Source organism: Gekko japonicus, unplaced genomic scaffold (genome assembly GCF_001447785.1).
Source record: "Gekko japonicus isolate JY-2015 unplaced genomic scaffold, Gekko_japonicus_V1.1 scaffold963, whole genome shotgun sequence".
NCBI lineage: Eukaryota > Metazoa > Chordata > Lepidosauria > Squamata > Gekkonidae > Gekko > Gekko japonicus.
In genome coordinates, this window is record NW_015172583.1 from 143,520 (window position 1) to 162,775 (window position 19,256).

General features: G+C 48.3%; 1 protein-coding gene across 1 annotated transcript in view; it reads left to right on the forward strand.

The window, feature by feature from the left end:
• The first annotated feature begins 476 nt into the window (after positions 1 to 476).
• The window catches only part of LOC107119052 (keratin, type II cytoskeletal 8-like), a 38,186-nt gene continuing 19,406 nt past the window's right edge, over positions 477 to 19,256 (forward strand). Inside the window, exons 1-4 of the mRNA XM_015421476.1 lie at positions 477 to 922; positions 10,966 to 11,174; positions 17,145 to 17,205; positions 17,329 to 17,424. Of these exons, the coding sequence (XP_015276962.1) occupies positions 557 to 922; positions 10,966 to 11,174; positions 17,145 to 17,205; positions 17,329 to 17,424 (732 nt within the window). The 5' untranslated portion in view covers positions 477 to 556. The remainder of the gene's footprint in view (positions 923 to 10,965; positions 11,175 to 17,144; positions 17,206 to 17,328; positions 17,425 to 19,256) is intronic.

Consider the following 19,256-nt stretch of genomic DNA (forward strand, 5'->3'; position numbering starts at 1 on the left):
CTCGTGCGCACCTTCCAGCTGGCAAACAGAGCAGCTTGCTTTTTCAGCCAATTCGTGTAAGACCAAAAAAAAATTCCCCAGGCAAAAGGATTCCATGGTAACTTTTGCCTGGTCTGGGAGGAGGAGGACTGCTGCCCTCTTCGGGTCTCTTGGCTGCAAGGAGCAAAAGAGGGGGGAGAAAATCCCCAGAGTTCAGGGCTGGGCAGTGGTGGGAGGGGCGGAAGGACTAGATATCTGGCCCGATTCCTCCCCTCCCTTGGTTGATGATTTACTTTTGAAATGTAGCAACCGGCCCGTGGAGGGAGAAAAAAAAGGCAGGTGTGTGAGCTCTGGAGTCAGGGCGGCCCCGCCCCTTTGCTGCCCCACAGCCACTCAGGTGCTTCGGTTCTCCGACGGGCAGCCCCCGGTTCCCTCCCACCTGCTGCACTGTATATAGGCCTCTGCTGCCCCAGGAGCCCCTGCCTTCAGCACCCTGCCTGCCTCCAGTGCCTGCCCGCCTGAGCCTCTCTCTCTCTCTCCCCCCTGACTGACAGCCTGCAAAAGAGAAAAAGCAAAAATGTCTTTCACTGTGACCCAGAAGAGCTACCGCAGCAGTTCTGCTGCCCCGGTCCGCACCTTCAGCAGCCGCTCCTACACCCCGGGCCCGGCCAGCAGTGCCCGCATCAGCAGCTCCTATGCTTCCTCCAGCTACGGCGGGAGCGGGAGCCGCTTCGGAGGGGGCAGCGGGTTCGGAGGAGGCAGCTTCCGTGGGTCCTCCATGGGAGCGGGCGGCATGATGGGGGGCATCACGGCCGTCAGCGTGAACAAGAGCCTCCTGGCGCCCCTGAACCTGGAGATCGACCCCATGATCCAGCAAGTGAGGACCAAGGAGAAGGAAGAGATCAAGACCCTCAACAACAAGTTTGCCAACTTGATCGACAAGGTGAGTGGACGGCCGGACGGCCGTCTGGCTGGCTCTCCCTGCTCGGCCTTTGCCCCAAAGGCCAGGTAGGCAAAACCGTCGGCGGGAGGGAAGAAAGGGCCTGGGTTTTTTTGCACGAAAGCCAAACTAAGCGCTCCGGTGAAGCTGCCCTAAGCTGGAGTCTGCCTGTGTTGAATTCATCTCCCCTTTCTGGAGGCGAGAGAATGAACCTGGCAGCAGGACAAATGGGTGTGTTCGCCCAGGAAGGCACGGCCGAGGCCTTTGGTGTGTGCACATTCCAGGTGGAAAAAGCAAGGCCCGGTTTCTGGGTCCGCTGCAACAACCAGGGGGCAGCTGGGGTTGGAAACGCGATTGCGTGGAAAGAGCAAATTCTGGGGCTTTAAAACTTCCCTTGGTCTTCTCACCTCTCCCCGCCCAACCCCCCTCCAAAGGAGAATCAAACCTGTTCCCCCGTGTGATCGGACCAGTTTGGTGAGCCGACAGCACCTCCTACGTGTGTTAAAGATAACGTCGGGATTCAGGTTTTCGTTTTTTAGAAGGAGAAAAACTATGTTTGCCCCCCCCCCCTTAGTCACCATCGTTGAATCAGCAGTGCAAACCTTTCTTAGATGCAAGGGCAGAATCCCCCTTTGTGCAGATCATGGTCAAAGGTTATGAATTTCCAACGCATGGGCGTTTTTCTGCACTCAGCTCCAGTAGTGTCTTTCATTGATCGGCCTAGTATAGACATAATACTTCCACTTTCTAATTGTGGTGATAGGGTCTGGAGGGAGCTGTAAGGATTATGCCCCTCCCTCCATTCCCTTCTTGTTTGGTGTAGTGGTTAGGAGCGTGGACTCTATTCCTGGAGAACCGGGTTTGATTCCCCACTCCTCCACATGCAGCTGCTGGTGTGACCCTGGGTCAGTCACAAGTTCTTTCAGAGCTGTTCTGTCAAGAGCAGGTCTCAAAAGAGCTCTCTCAGCCCCACCTACCTCACAGGGTGTCTGTTGTGGGGAGGGGAAGGGAAAGGAGATTGCATACCTCTCTGAGACTCTTTTAGGTAGTGAAGGGCGGGGTATAAATCCAATCTCCTCTTCTTCTTCTTGTGTATGAATGCCACCCCCCACCATTTACCTGAAGGCCTGAAGGGTGACATCTTCACTGGCCACTCCAGATGGATAATCTGTTGTGGCAAAACAGTACAGGGTGGGGTCCAGCAGCCCCCCTCAAAAACAAAAAAATGTGTCCCAGCAGAAGCTTTTGCGAGTCTCTTCCTTAGATGCGTGGATGGCTTTAGCTGCAATTAACATGCAACAGGGCTCCCATCGCAGCCGGGGTTTGGAGCAGGGTTGCAAACCCAGGTTAAGGGAGTGTCCCACGGGGGGGGGGGGATGGTAAGTCTTAGGATAGGTGTGTTTTGGGATTTGGAAGGTTCCTTTCCACCAGCATTCTGAACTGCTAGTGAAGGAAGGGAACCGTGTGTTTTTGCTGTAGGTTAAAAAAAAGGGGGGGGATAATGTGCCACTGTGAACCCTCCTCAGTTTATGTGGTTACGGGCAGCATGTGTGACCTTTAATTTAGGATTGGCAACTCTGCCCTGAGAAATTCCTGGAGATTTGGCCAGAGTGCCTCTGGAGGGAGGAAGTTGGGGGAGGATATAGCCTGGAATCTGTGGTATGGATCTCTGTAGTCTGGAGTTAGGGTTGCCAGCAGTAGGGTCGCCAGCTCCAGGTGGGGAAACTCCTGGAGGTTTGGGGGTGGAGCCTGGAGACAACAGGGGCTAGGGTTGCCAACTCTGGGCTGGGAAGTACCTGGAGATTTTGGAGGTGGAGCCTGGGGAGGGCGGGGTTTGGGGAGGGGAGGGACCTCAGCAGGGTACAATGCCATAGAGTCCACCCTCCAGAGCGGCCCTTTTCTCCAGGGGAACTGATCTTTGTTGTCTGGAGGCTAATCCCTATCTGGGGAGCAGTTGTAAGCAATGCTCCCTCTAAGCTGTGGAATCTTGTGAGCAAAAATTCTACCATGTGAGCTACTGGCATTAAAGTGGGGAGTGAGTGATTTGGCTGTGGCATGTATTAGTTTGCTCTGGAGCCATCCTTTCTGAGCCGAGACAAAAAATGTGTGAGCCGGAGGCTAAAAAACTGTGAGCTAGCTCACACTAACTCAGCTTAGAGGGAACAGTGGTTGTAAATCCAGGAGAACTTCACATCCCACCTGGAGGTTGACCACCAAAGGAAGTGGGCACACTGAAACTTCTGCCACCATAAATTCATTGGTCTTGCAGCAGCCAACATGGCTACCCCTCCAGAATGTATCTTTGCAAAGATGCCATTGGTTGTGACTGCCGACCACTGGACAGATGAATGGGGTGGTTATGGCCAAGGCTCTGGTGTGATGGTAGCTTTTCCTTTCCCCTTCCAGAGAGAATGAGATAGATGAAGTTTATGCATACCAGCTTGGATGCAAGTTCCATTTTAGAAAGTGGGAATTACGTCAGAGTAAACGTGCAGGAGGATTAGATTGCTTGGGCTTTTTTTCCTCCCTGGAAAACTGGTGTAGTGGAGAATCTCAGCCTCCAGGAGAGGATTTCTAACCTTAGGGGAGAATCAGTGTTTGAATAGGGCCACAGTAAGCATTAAAGGCCGTTAAAGGGACGTGGCGTTCTGAATGTGTGACCTTTACTCATTTTCCTACTTTCCAGCTATGGCTGCTTTGAACCAGTTTGGTGTAGTGGTTAAGAGTGTGGACTCCAATATGGGAGAACTGGGTTTGATTCCCCGTGCCTCCACATGCAGCTGCTGGTGTGACCTTGGTTCAGTTACAAGCTCTTTCAGAGCTGTTCTCTGAAGACTCCTTCGGCTAGTGAAGGGCGGGGTATAAATCCAATCTCTCTGTTCTACCTTTACTGGGCTGTTGCTGTTAACGTGGGATGGAAGGTGAGAGACAGCCAACTTGGCTCAAATGTAAAATGCCTGTTTGGCTTTCAAACGCCAAATGACTGGAATGCCAAACTAAGGAAGGGTCCCTCCCCAAACTGGGGGAGCCAATAGCCCATTTTTCTGTGCTCCACATTGCCTGCGTTTCTACTCAGAGGGGAGTGAAGGTCTTGGGGTCTTCATGGGTGGAGCCCTCGCAAGGTGTGCATTTCCCAGTCCCTGAAATTCAGAAGTAGAACATGCCTTAGAAGGAATGGGTTTTTTATTCCAGTCAGCAGTCTTCCTCTTTTTATCCTGCCTGAATAACAGAGAGGACCAATGTAGATGTAACACTCCTGAATTCTGTAATTAGGGATGCCAGCCTCCAGGTGGGACTAGGGGATCCCCTCCGGCATTACAGCTCACCTCCAGACTACAGAGATCAGTTCCCCTGGAGAAACTGGATGCTTTGGGAGGTGGACTCTATGGCATTGTGCCCCACTGCGGTCTCTGTCCTCCCCAGGCTCCGTCCCCAAATCTCCAGGAGTTCCCCAGCCTGGATCTGGCAACCCAAGTTCCTCCATCCCCCGCGGGTGGCTAGGAGGGACCTGGCAACCCTATAAAGAATCCAGTTGCAGTTGTTGCTTACTCGCCACAACAAGCAGTGTGACTTCACAAAATTCTTGTTTTATTGTTACTTATTTATTTACTTCAGTTATCCTCACAACAGCCCTGCAAGGTAGGTTAGGCTGTGTGCGTGTGACTGGCTCAAGGGTCACCCAGAAAGCTTCTGTGGCAAAGGCGGGCATTCAAACCTGGGTCTCCCAGATACACTCTGACCACAACTGCAGGCTGGCTCGAGTAACCATAAAATGACAGTGTTCCCCCTGTGTTTCTTCCTTTGTTTACTGCGACTCCTTTATAATTCTGGGGTACCTGAAATCTGATTCACATGTGCAGGTGAATGAAGTAGGAATGAATGAAGGTGGCGGAAGAGACTTGAAGTGGTTGAGTAGACTGTCCCACGTCATTCCACAGGTGCTGAATTTCACTTGTGAAACTTCCTTCCCTTTAAAAGATCCATGCCATCCAGCCAGAAGAAAGCTTCTTTTTTTTCTTTTGTTGTTTTATATGTGCATGTGTGCGTGCATTTGAGTGTTTGTGCACCTGGAGGTCATGACAACCTCTGGTGACTGACTCCTACTGGGGCTCTCTCTGGAAGCTATTTAGAGAGGTGGCAGAATCAAGCCTGCCCCTGCCTCCTGACTGCTGGCATTCCAAGGGAGGTCTGCCATCCAAGTACAAGTGGGGTTGGACTAGATAACTCTGGAGGTCCCTTCCAGCTCTGATTCTATGATACTTAGCTTCCAAGATCTGATGAGATCGGGCTTGCCTGGGTTATCCAGGTCAGGGCCAGGAGAAAGTTTCTACCTACTTTCAGTGCTTGCTGTGCTTTTCTATCTGCAGAGAATGTTTAACATATGGGGTCATTTCAAAATGAGATCCTCTACCTGTAGCCTGAAGGGTGTAGTCCATTCTGCCCCTACATTCACTTGCATATAAGAACTGGACATTAAACTGGGCTGCCAGTGGTCTTCTACCTGGGCACTGGATCCACACCTGGGACCAGGTGAGTCTTCTTGACCAGCCACTGTCACCTATCTGCATGTAGTGAGGTGACCATTACCACATCCTCTGTTTCCCAGATTCCCCTACAGATGCAGGGATATGGTCTGTTGTCTCATCATGTGGCTGGGGCCTACAGGCCCAGAGATGCCACTGGGTGGGTGGCTCGTCAAACCTCCAGGTGAGGCTTGGAGTTCTCCCAGAATGACCATTAATCTCCAGTCTACAGAGATCAGCTCCTCTGGGGAAAGGGGGACATCCCCGCGGAAGTCTCTTCCCTCCCCAAGCCCCACCCTCCTCAGGTTCCACCCCAAATCTCCAGGAATTTCCCAACTTGGAGTTGGTATCTCTACTGGGTGGGGTTTTCCATTACAGCATTCTCTGACATACAGAGCCTTCTGCTGAGACGAGTAGGTGACTGGGGAGGCTGTGGTTAGGAATTACACTCTGCACGTGCTCCAAATACTCATACTCTCCTTTAATGTTACTTGTTACTTGTAAGGCTATTGCATTCTGGCATTTGACTTGGTTGTAGAACTAAGCTGCAGCTCACATTCCTGGCTCCAGTTCAGCAGCACTTATAAAATATTGTTGTCCCCCCCCCTCCACTGACATTCCTTGATAAAATACGAGAGATAGGATTTCCCTCCTTCAGAGTCCAAGGCGATTGCTTCAAAAAGAGTCTATGCTTTGCTCAGACAACTTTTAACTTTTTAAAAAACCTAACCTCTGTTGTTTTCAGTCATACTGAAACACTTCATTGCTGAGGGCATATTTACACCAGAGCTGAAATTGGTAGACTAATAATCCTTTCTTCCCTGGGACTGATGGGGACTGCAGTTGTGGGATGATGGGTGAGATATCTGTAAGGAGGAGTACATTCCTTGCCAAACTACAATTCCCAAGATTCTTTGCAGGGGAGCTGTAGCAGTTCACGTGGTATACAAAGCACATGTATGTTTTTAGTACAGGTACATTTCTTATGCCAGAGCATGCAAAAGGTTTGCCAGGTGAAAACAGGGCTGCCAACTTCCAGGTGGGACCTGGAGTTCTTCTGGAATTACTGCTGATCTCTACATGACAGAGATCGGACTCCCTGGAGAAAATGACTGCTGGAGTGTGGACTCCATGCCACTGTAACCAACTGAGGTCCCTCCTTTCTCCAAACCTGCCTTCCCCAGGCTCCACCCCCAAATCTCCAGGAATTTCCCAACCTGGAGCTGGTAACCCTAAGTCAAAGCACAGTTCTTCTGAGCTTGTACAGAGTACTTCCCTTTGAAGGACAGCATTATTTGTTTTGTCAAAAAATTGTCTTATAGAGACTGGGGAACTATACAAATATTAAGCACATGTCTCATTTTCTGGCCACTGGCCAGAAACCTTATTACAACATAATGCTAAACAGAGTTACTGCCTTCTAAATCCATTTCAGTCAATGGCCTTAGATGTGTGTAAATCTGTTTAGGATTCAGCTGTAATGTTCTAGCTGATTTATTTCTATGCCTCCAGCCCTTCCTTTGAGGTACAGAGGACAGCATCCCTGGTGGTTATCTTAATTTTTTTCCCCCTTGGAAAACCTCATTGAGGTAGGTTAGACAGACAGTGTTTGACTAAAGATGCCTAGTGACTTTTGTGGTTGTGTGGGAATCTGAACATGGGTCTTGCCAGGCCCAGGATATTTCTTTTCTATACTACTTCAGGCTCTGTCAGTCTGTAGAAATAAATTGCTGTGAGGGGAAAGGAAGAGGGCATTTAACTCTTCAAGCCCTGCTTGATTTTTTCAATCAAAACTGGGCTGCTGGTTCTGTAACTAGCAGTTTTAAAGTTCTTTTTTGAAATCTCCCAGCCTGTAAGTAGGGATCCCAAGTCCCCCCGGGGGGCGGGGAAACCCCCGCCCCAGAGGCCTGTTCCCCGCGCCACCGGATTGGGCCTCAGGGGGAACTCCTCCCCAACATGCGCATCACCCGGAAGTGACACGGGCACGGCGAGCACGCTGGGGGCGGGGCCACGGCCATACAAGGGAAAACTCTATGGTTATCCCTTGTATGGTCGTGGCCCCGCCCCCAGCGTGCCCGTCGTCATAATGTCACTTCCTGGTGACGTGCGTGTGGTGCGCACGTGCTTTGTGCACATGCGCACGCTCCAGGATCCACCCGTAAGTCCCACTTGGCAACCCTACCTGTAAGCAGTAAGCCAAAAGACATTGCTCCCTTCCATTTTCTGTGTGGTAACACATGCTGTGTATATGATCACATACACACCCATTCATGGTGGTTGTGTACGTGTTTTTTTCTTCTTCCTCCTCTGCTTCTGTCAGGTTTCTCAAGTCCTGGCCCCACTGGTGGACCTCCTGATGGCACCTGGTATTTTTAGCCACTGTGTGACAGAGTGTTGGACTGGATGGGCCTTTGGCCTGATCCAACATTGGCGTCTCTTATGTTCTTATGAATGATTTCTCCCAGCCCTGTGTTTCCTAAACTGCTGACAGGTGGCACATTTATATATCTACCTGGTACATTTTTTTATTCTGCCCTTCCTCCCAGGAGTTTAGCCGGGTGTACCCAGTTCTTCCTCATTTTATCCACACAACAACCCTCTGAGATGGGTTAGGCCGAGAGTGGCTGGCCCATCCGACTCCCTGCTTCTCCCTCAAACAATGCTCCCTCTAAGCTGTGGAGTCTTGTGAGCAAAAATTCTACTTTGTGTGATACTGGCGTTAAAGTTGTGAGCGAGCGATTTGGCTCCTGCATAAATTAGTTTGCCCTGGAGCCCTCCTTCCCGAGCTAAGACAAAAATGTGCAAGCTGATGGCTAAAAAACTGTGAGCTAGCTCACACTCACTCAGCTTAGAGGGAACACGGCCCTCAAAGCTCTCCACTTGAATTCTAGCTTTACTAAAATTGGTGGAATCTACTGACCACTAGATTTTCCCCAAATGTGCCAAAGGGGAACAGGGGGGTCTCAAAAAGGTGCTGGAAATAACTATTTGTAAAAAGGTTTCTAGTTGTGGCTGGACACATCCCCTTTTTTTTGTCAGAGGCAGTCCAAGAGATGAGGAAGAGACAAGGCCATATACCTTCCTTTGCTTAAAAATATATATATTGAAAAGTACCAGGCCCAGACTATTTTCAGTTGTCAGTCCCCTCATCTCTCAGGTGCTCTTGGGAGAGCAGGTGGTCAGCAGATGAGAAAAGGAAGGATGTTTGCACCTTGCTTCTTATTTATTTTTTAATTAAAACATTTATAGTCCACCATCTCCTCTGGTATGTCCCTGGGAGAGCATTACGCTCTGCTGAGAGCAATCTGCTGGCGATAGGGTTGCCAAATCCGTCTTCGCTGGGACCGGGGGGCTCCCGGCCGGCGTGCACATCACCCCGGAAGTGACATGGGCACGCTGGGGGCGTGGCCACGGCCATACAAGGGAAAACCATAGAGTTTTCTCTTGTATGGCCGTGGCCCCTCCCCCAGTATGCCCGGCGTACCCACGTCACTTCCTGGTGATGCACACGCGGGGGTGGGGTTCCCCCGGGGCCTGATTCCACGGCAGCGGAAATCGGGCCTCCAAAGCGGGGGTTTACCCGCCCCCGCTCCCACTTGGCAGGTTATAGTATCTTCATACAATGAAAAGCTTCACCTTCCCAATGCATTTCCATACATTAAGTCTCTTATTCAATGGGATGTGACATCTTTCTCTCGGCCTGTTGGGAACCCTAACTGGGTCCTACGCTAGCCATACTCTAGTCATAAGCAGTCTCATGTCGACCAATGGACAGGACAGAAAGAAGCTAAATTTCTATGAAGTCTTTCCTGATGTTAATGTTAAAAGGTGGTCTTCAGAGGTTGTGTACAAAGCCGGCAGGAACCCCAAGCCCAAGACGAAAGCCAAGACACCTGAGGTTTTACAGTGGTGTGAGAACTATGCATGTGCATACACACACAAACACAAATTGATGTGTGTTGCAGCATGTTTGAATGTTTCCTCCTTATCTCCTGTCTTCATTGGGCTTTCAATTCCCTTCAAATTATACCAATATGTGCATAATAATAATAATAACCTTTCCTTGTGGTCCAAGGCAGCTTAATGATCATAGTTAAAAACCTGATTCAATTAAAACCAAAATAAAATAGCAAACCCTAATCTTTGCAGTGTCTCTGATGGAAAACACATTGGTACTCATTAACTCTAGAAACTTAGTTCTAATTTTGAAGTAATTTTGAAGCCCTTTTTTAGCTTAACCCTTCGTGTGTGTGTGTGTGTGTGTGTGTGGTCTATAGATTGGTGTTGTTGTCCCGTCCTTTTTTTCTATGAATAAAAAATTAAAAGCCCAAGACAGATAAAAAAAGGCTCACTTGGCACAGTGAAGATTCGCCATTTTGCATTTGTGTCTGCTGCAAATACAGAGACAACAGTGGATCCACATGATCAGCTATTATTTTCCTGTATTCTACCCCACCGTGCCCCCAGAGGGCTTCAAAAAAACCCAGTAATTGTAATCACAATTATAATAGTAATTGCTGTTTTGTTTTTTTTTAAAAAAAGCCTTCTGGTGGTGTGGGAGGGAAACTGGTGGTTCCAGGGACTGATGGAAGAAAAATGGAGCTGATGATGACGGGACTTTTAAAAATGTGAACTTTCCCATCTGGAAAGGGCGCTAACGTGCTTGAAGAAGTGTTCTTTCCAAAAAAAATTGTGTAAAGCATGTTTGAGAAAATGTACCAAAGACAGGGAACAAAATCTAGAAAGCAATTATTTAGAAACTGTTTTAAAAGAGGAAAATAATGTGCTGGAAGCAAAGACAGAGAAAAGCATCTATATGGAGAGCAAGTGTAGTGTAGTGATTAAGAATATTGGACTAGTATCTGGGAGACCCACGTTCAAATTCCCACTTGTCCCATGGAGGCTCACTGCGTGACCTTGGGTCAGTCACATTCTCTCAGCCTAACCTACTTCACAGGGCTTTTGTGAGGATAAAATGGAGGAAAGGATAATGCTATAAGGTGCTGAGGAGGAGGAGGAGATTGGATGTATACCCCACCCTTCACTATCTGAAGGAGTTTCAAAGTGGCTTACAATCCCCTTCCCTTCCCCTTCCCACAACAGACACCCTATGAGGTAGGTGGAGCTGAGAGAGCTCCTTTGAGGACTGCCCTTGAGAGAACAGCTCCAAGAGAACTTGTGACTGACCCAAGGTCATCCAGCAGGTGCATGTGGAGGAGTGGGGAATCAAACCCGGTTCTCCCAGATTAGAGTCCGCGCTCCTGAACCACTACACCAAACTGGCTCTTTGGGTCCCCATTGGGAAGAATGGCAGGGTACAAATGGAGTAACGCCCACCAGAGGTTAATGTTTGTGAGCCGCAATACAGCAGAGTCTTGTGTGGGTGGCACACCACCAACTTCAGTGCCCCTCCTGTGCCCCTGTGTCCATCCTGTCCCGCCCCGCCCCACCCCTACAGAGGTGTGGAGCTTCAGGAGAGTTTGACCTGACTGGGATCCCTTCTCTTCCCCTCTCCTCCCCCAGGTTCGTTTCCTGGAGCAGCAAAACAAAATGCTGGAGACCAAGTGGAGCCTCCTGCAGAACCAGAAGACCACCCGCAGCAACATGGACAGCATGTTCGAGGCCTACATCAACAATCTGCGCCGGCAGCTGGATGGCCACGGCCAGGAGAGGGCGAAGCTGGATGCCGAGCTGGCCAACATGCAAGGGCTGGTGGAAGAATTCAAGACGAAGTGAGTACTGGGGGCGGGGAGGTCTCTGTCCCAAAAATGGCCTAGGCTTGCCAAGAAACCCCCGCCCGAGAGGCCCGTTACCCGCCGCTGGCAGATCGGGCCCTGGGGGGAACCCCACCCCCAAAGCACGCGACGTGCCCGGCGTCAGCACGTTACCCGGAAGTGACGCAGTCGCGTCGGGGGCAAGGCCGCGGTCATCCGAGGGAAAACTCTATGGTTTTCCCTCGGATGATTGTGGCCCCGTGCCCGACGTGGTTGTGTCACTTCGGGGTGACGTGGTTGCGGCACGCACTCCCGGAGCGGCGCTGGAGTCCCCCCGCTCTACATACAGCGAGGATTTGGCAACCCTAAAATGGCCCTAAATCAAGCCTTGCTGCAGATCTCATTTCGGAGGATATTCCACGTGTCCTCCTATAGAATCTTGTGCAGTATTTGGCTTCCCGAGACCCTTGCGTTTCGTTTTTTTCCTTTAAAGTTACCAGTCCTCATGGTTGTTGTGGATTTCTTTCCACCTTAATCTAGTTGTCAGGGGTCTACTTGGCCAACTTGGATCAGGTCTACTTGGCCAACTTCGTTTTTGGCTGACCGTTGGCCATGATTAAGAGGGGGAAACGGATTATGGTGCACGCCATAGGGTTGCCAGTCTCCAGGTGGCACCTGGAGATCTCCCACTGTTGCAGTCGATCTGCAGATGACCCAGTTCTGTTCCCCTGAAGAAAACGGCTGCTTTGGAGGGTGGTCTCTGTGGTGTTATACCCTGCTGAGGTCCCCACCCTTCCCAAGCTCCACTGGCCAGATCTCCAGGTCATTCCCAGCCCAGAGCTGGCAACCCTAGTGGTGACCACAGTTCCCATTTAAGCAGAGTTAAACACTGATTGGCTAAAAGGAATCCGGTTGATGTGAACCACAGGTCAAGCCGGTGCTCATGTATCCTTTACTGTAGTTACGAGGTAGGACAGATTTTGAGTCCAGGGGCACCTTTAAGACTGACAAAGGTTTATTCAAGGTATGAGCTTTCGTGCGTGCACGCACACTTTTTCACATACATTGGAATGGAAGGTAGAGTTCAAACTTATAGGCAGAGGCGGAACAGCAAATGAACATGATGATGTTTTAAGATATGCAAATCAGAACCCAAAAAGGTTAGTTGAGGATCAAAGAGGGCCAACTCTAAAAATCATACAAAAATGTACATATATTTATTACACACAAATTAAAATAACAAAGAAGGGCCCAATCATACCTAATAAACAAACATATCTATAAAAACATACAAGGGCTAATGAAGGAGACCCAACGCGTTTCGGCCTAAGAAGGCCTTCCTCAGGGGTCTAGTATATATAGGACATATAGGCTGATATATACAAATACAGGCAATCATTAGGGTTGCCAAATCGTAAAACCGGACCGGCGGGGGAGCGTCCTGCCGGTCCGGGTGTTGTCCGCGGATGCGCGCGCACGCCGCCAGAACGTCACAGGAAGTGACGTCACACGCTGGGCGGGGCCACGCCATTTGAGGGGAAAACAAAGAGTTTTCCCCTCAAATGGCTGCCATTTGAGGGGAAAACTCTTTGTGCAATAATGACCAGAGATTAATTGAAAGTATAGCCACTGGGCAAGGAAGAAAAATAATACAAAAAATACAAGTGAAGCCTCCAGTCCAATCACATGTCCAGTGGCCCTTTTCTCTGGTCTACTATATATTCTTCTAGAATTATGCAGCCAAATGTTCCCAGTGAAAGTTACTTGAGTAAAAAGCAGTGTTGAGCCCAAAAAAAGGTTGAGCTTATATAGTATAAGCATTTTTGTATTATTTTTCTTCCTTGCCCAGTGGCTATACTTTCAATTAATCTCTGGTCATTATTGCATACTGTGCATATGTATGATTGCCTGTATTTGTATATATCAGCCTATATGTCCTATATATACTAGACCCCTGAGGAAGGCCTTCTTAGGCCGAAACGCGTTGGGTCTCCTTCATTAGCCCTTGTATGTTTTTATAGATATGTTTGTTTATTAGGTATGATTGGGCCCTTCTTTGTTATTTTAATTTGTGTGTAATAAATATATGTATATTTTTGTATGATTTTTAGAGTTGGCCCTCTTTGATCCTCAACTAACCTTTTTGGGTTCTGAATTCTAAGTTTTAGGTTCAGTTTGTTTTCCTTCTCCCTTTCTGTTCTTAAGATATGCAAAGACACAACTAAATAACAAGCTAATGTCATTAGGTCAACAGTTGTTTTGATTTAATTAAGGGGGAAAGGACAGCAAAGCAATAAATATGTCAAATAGGGGATAAATGTGTAAAGGTATTGTTTCTAATTGTTGTTAAGAGGTGGCTGGATTTGCTCCAGCAAGGGCCTGTGGAGATGAGGGGAGGTGTGATCTCTTAGCCACAGTTAAGAGAGCTGAGCCATTGTGTGCACCAGTCCCCTTTATATGTTCAATCAGTGATTTTTTTAAAAAAACTGGGCAACATCTTCCCAATTTCAAATAGTTTTCAGGCGCTGAACCCCCTACCTCTTTTTGTACATTAAGCGTCAGTCAGATTTGATCACAAAGTAGTCAGTCTGTGTCAAGGGCTGAATTGACTGCAAGGGCTGATCCGGAATCTATTTAGAAAGAATTTATAAGCCCGAGATTTCCCTAGAACACCTGGTGCGGTATATGTGAGAGGAGCCGTCCCTTCTGCGGATGATACTCAGAACCATCCATGAAATGCAAATGGTAAGCTCCTGCAGGGAAAGGGGAAGGTGTTTAACTCTTTGGCTTCACTCAGGCATTCTGCTTGATAATTAGCATATTTAAAGGAGAAAAGAGAATGTGAGAAAAGAAAACCGTGCTTTTTCTGCCCTGTAAAAATTCTAACAATGCCCTGACCTGGATAGCCCAGGCAAGCCCGATCTTGTCAGATCTCGGAAGCTAAGCAGGGCTGACCCTGGCAAGTAATTGGAAGGGGAGACCTCTGAGGAATACCAGGGCTCGGGATGCAGTGGCAGGCTATCAAGCTGCCTCTCTGAAACGTCCATACCCCACTAGGGGTCACCAGAAGTCGCCCCCCCCCCAATGCTAACAACAAAGCAGGGAGCATGGTTTTGAATAGTGACATGGAGTGGAAATTGAGTGGAAATTAAAGGGTTAATCCCTCTCTGTCTTTCCTGCACTGCTCCAAGGCCAGTTGAGGCTGTATGAGCTTGTAGCTTGCATTTTATGGGCAGGCCAAGGCACATGATTTTTTAATCTCATCTGCTTGAGCCCTGAGACGGATCTCTTTTTGTAACAGGGCGGAGGCCGGGCTCTTTCAGCCCTGGGGGGGTTCTGCATCCTGCAGGAGGGCTGCATTTGGGGTGGTTCTGACTTCTGACCTGATGAATGCTGCTTCTCAAAAATTAGTAATCAATAATTAGTAATCTATGTCCATTTTGGAAGTTTCCTTGCCCACCCATGGCTGCTGGGAATATGGGCATGGGGGCAGTGGAAACTTATAAAATGACGGTCATACATGTGGAATATTTTCAGTCATTTGCATTATGGCATTTTAGTGGACATCCAGGTGTGCAAATTTGTTTTGCTGGGATTTTCAGTCAGGTTTGAAAGCCTCTTTTGGAAGCATCTGTAGGACAATTAAAAAATACCCCCACCAATAAAAAAAAACACTCTTTAAGAAGTACAGTTCCCAATAAAGCACTGCATGCATACGTTGGAATCAGAATCAAATCCAAAGCATGTATAAAATTCTCTCCTTGCTGACACATCTGAGAACAGTCCATTGTCCATTGTGTATTACTCAGCCATGTTCAGACATCAAGGAATGACCCTTCAAAGTCCTCAGACTTGCTTGTTCCACTTCCCTCTTATGAGAGCCAGTTTGGTGTAGTGGTTAAGTGTGCGGACTCTAATCTGGGAGAACCAGGTTTGATTCCCCACTCCTCCACTTGCACCTGGCTGGATGACCTTGGGCAAGCCATAACTCTGGCACAGCTGTTCTTGAAAAATAGCAGGTTCTGTCAAGAGCTCTCTCAGCCCCACCTACCTCACAGGGTGTCTGTTGTGGGGAGGGGAAGGGAAAGGAGTTTGTAAGCCGCTCTGAGACACCTTTGAGTAGTGAAGGGCGGGGTATAAATCCAATCTCTTCTTCTTATGCGCAGCTCAAGACTGTGTGTTTCCAGCAGAACAGCACAGTTTATCGTTTCATTAAAATTGAACAATTCTGGTTTGGGATCCTGGCTTGCAGGCAAGAGAACAAACCGTTGTTTGTCATTTCCTCTGGCTTGGGCAAAAAAACAACAAAGGTTGTTTTGCTAGGAATGTTGAAGCCCTCATTTTCTAAACTGTGCCCACAAAGAAGGAGAAGGTGACTTCCAAGGCTGGTGGTTGGAATAACATAGCATGAGCTGGTCAATGCATTTGAAAATGCCGATCTAACAAACCCTCGGCTTTACTTAAAAATATCAGGAACTCCTTTGCATATTAGGCGACACACCCCTAATGTAGCCAATCCTCCAAGAGCGTAAAGAGCTCTTCTTACAGGGGCTACTGTAAGCTCTTGGAGGATTGGCTACATTAGGGGTGTGTCGCCTAATAGGCAAAGGAGTTCCTGCTACAAAAAGAGCCCATGTAATGAGTTCAGTGTTTTAAGGGATGAAATGAAACTGGAAGGTTTTGAAAAATTACTTTGCTTTATTAATAGGGCGATCTAGTTCATATATTTTTTTAAAGAAGCTACTTGAACTGATACATTCCAATGTATTTGAAAAAGTGTGCCTTGCACCTGAAAGCTCATTCCTTGAATAAACCTTTGTTGGTCTTAAAGGTGCCCCACTGGACTCTAAATTTGTTCTACTGCTTCCGACCAACATGGCTGACTCCCTGGATCCCCTTTCAAGAGGGTTGCCTAGAAGTCCTTCCTACCAGTGTGAGAGCCAGCATGTTAGTGGTTAGAGCAGGGGTCATTTCCTGCAGGAGCGCACAGGAGTGGAGCTCCAGCAGTAAAGAGCCCAGGGGGCGGGCACATGCAACAAGCCCCACCCCCTGCTCCCAGCAGCCCTCAGTCAGAGCAAGAAACAGCCAGGTAAGCTGCAGAGCTCCCCCCTGCTCCCCCCGGCCCAAAACAGTCCAGTGGCACCTTTAAGACCAAGTTTTATTCAGGTACAAGCTCTCCCTCCTCTGCGAGGACAGATCTGCACGTTCTCCCCCCCCCCCAATAGCTAGCAATCCAAAACAGCCCAGTGGAGCCTGAGCGGTGGGTGTTGCCTTCTGACACACTTCTGGTGATGCCAGGGGGTGTGGCATATGCAAATGAGTTATGTTAATGGGCTCCTGCACCTCTTTTTCTACGAAATGACCCCTGGGTTAGAGTATCAGAATAGGATCTTTGAGACCCAGGTTCAAATCTCCATTCTGCCCTGGAATCTTGCTGCGTGACTTTGGGCCAGTTACGCCCTCTCAGTCTACCCTACCTCTCAGGGTTGTTGTGAGGATAAAATGAATGAGAGGAGAATGGGGGTAAGCTGCTTTGGGGAGAAAGCCAGCAGTCTTTAAGCAGCGGCTGGACAAAGACGTCAGGGATGCTCTAGGTTGATTAGAGTCAGACTAGATGGCCCGTATGGCCCCTTACAGCTCTGTGATTCTTTGAGAAAGGTGGCGTAGAAATGAAGTAAAGATGTATCTGATGCAGTAAGTACCTGATGAGGGATGCTTGGACTCTCAAAACATATCCCCCCAAAATCTTGTGGTCTCTAAGATGCTACTGGATTTGAATCTAGCCGAGGTAAACAAATAACCTATGAAGTGAGAAAACTGTTTGTAGTTACTTAGGGTTTATGTGTAAACAGGTGGGCAGTCAGCCCGCGTCCAGATGCATCACTGTCTCTCAGTATTTCTCAGAAACAGTTTCACCAGTTCATCCGCCACCTTTTTTTTAAAACGTTAAGCCTCTGATTGAACCAATTCTGCCCCTCCACCTGGCAGGTACGAGGAAGAAATCAACCATCGGACTGAGAAGGAGAACGAGTTCGTCGTCTTGAAAAAGGTGAGCAGAAGGCCAGTGGTGTGTTTTGGCTCATCGCTAGCCTGGCTGGGGGAGGACTGTGGGAGTCCCTCCTTTTTGCTTTGTCTCTCTATAATGGGTGTTGTGTCATTCTTGTCCCCACAGGATGTGGATGAAGCTTACATGATCAAGATCGAGTTGGAGACCCGCCTGGAGTGCTTGACGGACGAGATCAACTTCTTGAGGCAGCTGTACGATGAGGTAGGCGTTCCCTTCCACTAGACGGGAGCCTCCCTTCCAAAATATTCCTCTTCACCAGCTTGGGAAAAGCCCAGGAGCGGCAGTGCTTTGTGAAGCAGCGGGGCGTCCTCTCTGTAACGAGGAATTCGTTTTGTTTTTTTTATTATTAAAACAAGTTTTTATTAACGGGATATAAAACAAGTCCAAAATTAACCAGTTCACCATTTCTTAATATATCCCTTTCCCCTTTTCCCTCCCACCCCGTCTCCAGGCTTCCCGCAGCGTTCCCGCCCCCACCACATTTTCTCTCTTAATCTTTCCCTTCAGTTTGATATTATTTAAAGGTTCACAATTTCTTTTGCTACCTTACTTATATTTTTTCAGTCTCATAGGTAACCTATTCGATAACATTTTCTTTCCAACATTTCTAAAGTCTATTCTTAATAATTACTAAAGCAAAAAAGTTTGACATCCCAATGTTTCTCTATATATTCTTTAAAGTCCTTCCAATCCGCAATTTTTTTTTCATCTTTATTGTTCAACTTTCTTGTCATTTTATCCATTTCAGCCATAAAGAGTAGCTTCCTTATCCATTCCCATAGTTCAGGTATTCTTTCTTGCTTCCGACATTGAGCATATGTCGAGGAATTCGTTTTTAAAACGCCAAGGAGGCTGTCCAGATGTCATATGTGACCGTCAATTACATTTTAATTTTCCGCCAAGGCGATCAGGGTTACATTCATGGGCTCAGAGCCCGTGGTAAATCTCTGCTTCGTGGAAGGCACTTCTTCCAGGACGGGAATTTCCCAACATTTGCACTCTGCATGCTGTGCTTTGATCTAGCCAGTGCAGCTTTGATGCAGCAAACTCAGCTTGGACCTAGCAAGCTCAGAAAGTTTGCTTTATTGTTGTTGTTGCTGTTAAATTTATACTCAAGTGGTTAAGACGCTGAACTGCAGGCCGTGGAAGGTCGGTAGTTCAGCAGTTCGAGACCCGAGTGTGCCGGATGACGGAGTGAGCTCCCGTCTCTAGTTCCAGCTCCTGCCAACCTAGCAGTTCGAAAGCAAGAAATTGCAAGTAGATAAATAGGGACCACTTCGGTGGGAAGGTAACAGCGTTCCGTGCGCCTTGGTTTTTAGTCATGCCGGCCACATGACCACGGAAATGTCTTCAGACAGCGCTGGCTCTTCGGCTTTGAAACGGAGATGAGCACCGCAGCCCCAGAGTCGGATTCGACGGGCTTTCGAGCAAGGGAAACCTTTACCTTTACCTATCCCACAAGTGGGCTCAGGGCGGCTTACAGCATAAAATCCATAAAACAATAAAAACAATGAAAACAATGAAACAGCAGCTGGCACGATAAACTATAACAACAAGCCCCGTTGCCTTGTATTAGGTGAATATAGGTATTCCAGAAAACTCCCAATAGAATGGTTGAACGTCCACTGCCTCAACCGAAAGCATGGTGTAACAGCTCCATTTTGCAGGCCCTGCGGAACTGTAATAAGTCCCGCAGGGCCCTGATCCCAGGTGGGAGCATGTTCCACCATGTAGGGGCCAGGACAGAAAAGGCCCTGTCCCTGGTTGAGACTAACCAGGAGATGTTGATCAGAAGAGCGTAAAGCTCTCTGGGGTTCATAGGGGGGGGAGGCGGTCCTGTAGGTGTGATGTTCCCAGGCCACATAGGGCTTTAAAGGTCAAGTTGCCAATGGCTTTTAGGAACCCCCAGCACAGAGGCAAAAAATTCATAAAGGCCAAAGTTCCTTTGAAAAGAACTGACAATAAAAACAGCGACCAGGTTTGAGGCCCCATCTGCTGGATGCAGGGCTCTTTTTGTAGAAAAAGCCCAGCAG